The sequence below is a fragment of the Aegilops tauschii genome, chromosome 6 (assembly GCF_002575655.3).
Source record: "Aegilops tauschii subsp. strangulata cultivar AL8/78 chromosome 6, Aet v6.0, whole genome shotgun sequence".
Classification (NCBI taxonomy): domain Eukaryota; kingdom Viridiplantae; phylum Streptophyta; class Magnoliopsida; order Poales; family Poaceae; genus Aegilops; species Aegilops tauschii.
The window spans coordinates 222,785,903-222,790,102 of record NC_053040.3 but is presented as its reverse complement, the minus strand read 5'-3'; the positions used below and the strand labels follow the sequence as shown (position 1 = coordinate 222,790,102).

The 4,200-nt window shown below is 47.2% G+C and overlaps 1 protein-coding gene across 2 annotated transcripts; it reads left to right on the top strand.

The window, feature by feature from the left end:
- Positions 1–851: 851 nt before the first annotated feature.
- LOC109756619 (large ribosomal subunit protein eL6) lies at positions 852–3,082 on the top strand. Of its 2 annotated transcripts, XM_020315463.3 has the most exons (5): positions 852–1,160; positions 1,261–1,367; positions 2,083–2,264; positions 2,352–2,515; positions 2,781–3,082. In XM_020315463.3, exons 1-4 carry the CDS (start codon positions 946–948, stop codon positions 2,505–2,507), a joined length of 660 nt encoding a protein of 219 aa, XP_020171052.1. In that variant the 5' UTR covers positions 852–945; the 3' UTR covers positions 2,508–2,515; positions 2,781–3,082. The 2 variants fall into 2 exon arrangements, with proteins under 2 accessions (XP_020171052.1, XP_020171051.1); XM_020315462.3 differs by lacking the exon at positions 2,781–3,082 and having other exon boundaries at positions 2,352–2,724.
- The last annotated feature ends 1,118 nt before the right edge of the window (positions 3,083–4,200 follow it).

The following is a 4,200-nucleotide window of genomic DNA, read 5'->3' as shown; positions in this document are numbered from 1 at the left end:
ATCATAAGTAGCAGCCGTCCCCGTGTACCACAGCTTGAAGCAGGTATCCTCCACCTCCTTCGCCTTCTGTCCCCTCCATTTGGTTTCTTGGACGCAAAGGATATCAACACCTCTTCTCGCCGTTGCATCAACTAACTCCCGAAGCTTCTGTGTCAGAGACCCTACATTCCAGCTACCTAAGCGAACCCTCCTAGGCTCGGCTAGCTTCCTTACCCTTCGCACTCGTCGAGTCAAATGCGAAGACCCTTGCTCATTTTCCACTACATCCAGGCGCCAATGTAGCACGCCACTAAGGATGCGACGACACAATCCTCGCTCACTTGCCACGGTATCCATATCAAGACACGACGCGCCACCAAGGGGGTGACGCCCTGACCCTTGCCCATTTGACACCACACCCGGGTTCCGACGTGGCGCGTCGCTGAGAGGGTTATGCCCCAACGAATTTTTTTTGGGTTTCATCTCCATAAGAGTGGCTGAATTTTTACGTTGGCTCGCCAAGCCTATGAGAACCCTCATCCTTTACCCCGGCTTAGGACCGGCTATGTTGAGACAACGTAGGCAGAGTTTTGAGCAAGACAAAAACAGAAAAAACATATGATCATGTAGTGATAATGTAGATTTTGAAAACTTGTGGATAACTTTTTGAAGGGAGACGTGCGTTGCACGTGCATACTAACTAGTACTATAAAATAAAACCTAATTGAAAAAAAAAACTAAACGGTACGCATAACAGCACGCCGACAAGTTAAAAGAACTGGGCTTAAGAAGCCCTTCGCACGGGCTGTATCGGCCTGCGCAATTAGCCCACACTACATGAAGATATCTAGCGTTCCACCACCGCACACGTATAAATGAGCGACCAAAACCCTAGTCCATTCTTCCCCACCGCCGCCTTGCCCCCTCTCGCCGGATTGCCGCTCCGCGTCCACCGAAGAATCACCAATGGCTCCGACGTCGAAGATGGCGCTCGGCATAAAGCGGGCGTCGAGATCGCACACCTACCACCGCCGCGGGCTTTGGGCCATCAAGGCCAAGCACGGCGGCGCCTTGCCCAAGGCCGAGAAGCCGGCCGCCGTCGCCGAGCCCAAGTTCTATCCCGCTGATGATGTCAAGCCACGCACCGTGAGCACACGCAAGCCCCATCCCACCAAGCTCAGGTCCGTCCCTCCCCGGTTCCCCGGCAACTCCGCGCGCTTGGCTTCTTCCTCTCCCGATCCCGTGCGGAGTTTTACAGCGAGATCGATTCGGTTGTTGCAGATCGACCATCACACCGGGCACGGTGCTGATCCTGCTCGCGGGGAGGTACATGGGAAAGCGCGTGGTGTTCCTCAAGCAGCTCCAGTCCGGCCTTCTCCTCATCACTGGTAGACCTCGTTGCTTCGTGTGCTAGGTTAACGTGACGGGTCGGAGGGCGTCGTTTTTTTTATGTGACATTTTGGTAGATCTGTTGCTTTACCCATGGAGAGCTGCTGATTGCGAACACATTTTTAGGTTGTAGCTATTTGAGAAGGGTTGTTGCATTGTTGAATCCTTGGATGTTTTTTCTGGCTTGTTTAGTGGTGTACCTCTAGCACCTTGGTTAAGTTTTTGTATGAATGTGAGATTGAATAGTAGCTCAACGGGTTATTGTGTTAACCATTCATAAGTCTTCAGTGTGTTTAGTAATGTGATTTTGAGATTGCACTAAGAACATTGCTTGCGTTACATGATTTAGTGTTTTGTAAATGCCCTCGAAGTTCGGTACTTGTGGACTAGGTATTTATTTTAGTTAGCACTTGTCCCTGTCTCATTGGTATCCCGGGATTCAAAGTTACGTAAATTCCCTCTGCTGTTGTCCCGCTCCTATTTTTTTGTTGGCAGTCCCATTTCCATTTCTCATGTGAGATGACTTATTTTGGAACTTAGATTCATGATTCGGATGACTTGTTTTGGATCTTAGATTCATGATTCAGAGTGGGAGTTGTTTGCTGATAACCGGTCTACTTTTTTTACGTTAATCTTTATTCTCAAGCACTGGACTTTCCCCCAGATGAGTCATAATTTGTAATGTCTATAATCTTAAATTTTGCTATTCTTTAGGACCTTTCAAGATCAATGGCGTGCCAATCCGCAGAGTGAACCAGGCTTACGTCATTGCCACATCCACAAAGGTCGACATCTCTAAGGTTAATGTGCAGAAGTTTGATGACAAGTACTTCGCTAGGGAGAAGAAGACTAGGGCAAAGAAGACTGAGGGCGAGCTATTTGAGTCGGATAAGGAGGTACATTCATGCATCATTATCCTTTTAGATGCCCTTTACCCGTCTTGTTCCAATACCTTATTTTATATCTTCTCTGTTACCCTGCAGGCAACCAAGAATTTGCCAGACTTCAAGAAGGATGACCAGAAGGTCATTGACGCTGAGTTGATCAAGGCTATCGATGCTGTCCCAGACCTTAAAAATTATCTTGGTGCCCGGTTCTCCCTCAGGGATGGCGACAAGCCGCATGAGATGACCTTCTAAGTTACCTGGTACAAGTTTCAAGATCTGTGGAAGTCTTTTTTGTCTAGTGTGTGTTCTGGTTCTGTACTTCTGATTTCTTTTGCCTGGTTGGTGAATATTTGATTTCCACTGAAGTCTGCCTGTCAAATATTTTGAGAAGATAACTAGGAAGTACCATCCCCTTTGTTGGCTTGTTGTGACATTTTCTTGATACATCGTCGTATTATTCAGGCTGCAATTCGAGTCAATGTTTTATCTTCTGATCATTGTGCATGACGCCATGCTTTGGCACAGGTGTTGTGGTATGAATTTGCAAGTAGGTCAACAGTATATGGTGATCCTTATTTGCAGAGCTTGGACAGTGGTGTGATTTCGTTGGGGCATGTCAGTAGTCTGCAACAATCCGTTCCCCTAAAAGTGCTCCAGCAGATCTTGTAAACGTGAGTATGGTTTAGGGAAAGTTGGGTCAAAAAAGAGCAACAGATCTTGTAATCTTCTTTGAACGACACTTATTCTGGCAGAGTGCGTACAATCTGATACTCCCTCTGATGTGAAATATGTTTTGTGGTTTAAATTCAATCTTCTTTGAACTAAAACCGCAACACTTATGTTGGCACTTATGGAAGCATTGTAACGGATTGGTATTTGGACCGACGAGGGTAAGCTTGACAGTGCCCATCTTAACTAGTCAGGTCTTTGATGAGCTTAGGTCCTGGGTTAGAGCGGGAGCACAAGGAGTTAGCATCTTTTGTGAGTAGTGGTCGTGTAGTAGGAGTGGAGGTAGCTGGGCCGGCTGGTGCTTGTGTGTGCTGCTAGAGCCTTGATGTAATCATACTCTTGTACATATTTCTGCCTCCTATAAAGCCAAGGAACGCGATTGCGTACTCTCAATTTTTTATTTTTTGGATCAGAGGTAGTTTTTTTTAAGGAGCCCATATGCCATCTAGGCGCAAGTAATTTCCCTCTCCAGCATGAAGTTTAACATGTCCCTGCTCATATCCCACGGGCAAGTGGCCGGCTTCCATCGTCAGTCCGCTGCACCGACGAGGAAGCAGCGAGCGTCAAAATGGCGAAGAGGGGTGGGGGAGGTGCGGCCAAGGCTGCTCCTCCACGTCGTCGTCAGCGAGCTTCACTCCGACCCTGCATGCGTCCTTTATGCAGATGCCGCCGACTATCTCTGCCAACCCTGTGGTCGATGATGACTTCAGCATGTACACCGCCAATGAGGTGTATCAAGAAAGGGAAAGGTAAAAATAATTGGTTAGTTTTGATAGTATACAACAACAACAAAGCCTTTAGTCCCAAACAAATTGGGGTAGGCTAGAGGTGAAACCCATAATATCTTGCAACCAACTCATGGCTTTGACACATGAATAGCAAGCTTTCACGCACCCCTGTCCGCAGCTAGCTTTTTGGTGATACTCCAATCCTTCAGGTCTTTCTTAACGGACTCCTCTGTGACGCCCCCATTCAATCATACACTAATCATACATGCAAACGTATACGATCAAGATCAGGGACTCACGAGAAGATATCATGATGTAGGGTGGAACCCTAGATGGCCGATCTTTCACGAAAGGAGCTGATCCCTACTCGTGATGAATACGAGGGGAAACACGAGGGGAACACGAGAGAAATTACTCAATCAACAAGAATAGATCACACATGCGCTAGATCGATGAACACAAAGGTGAGATACAAGATCCAAAGTCAA

Bases quoted from the DNA above. Each gene is read 5' to 3' on its own strand.
- LOC109756619 (XM_020315463.3), top strand. From the start codon at position 946: ATGGCTCCGACGTCGAAGATGGCGCTCGGCATAAAGCGGGCGTCGAGA. The intron at 1,368-2,082 runs GTAGACCTCGTT...GCTATTCTTTAG, and splicing joins CGGCCTTCTCCTCATCACTG to GACCTTTCAAGATCAATGGC. The intron at 2,265-2,351 runs GTACATTCATGC...GTTACCCTGCAG, and splicing joins TATTTGAGTCGGATAAGGAG to GCAACCAAGAATTTGCCAGA.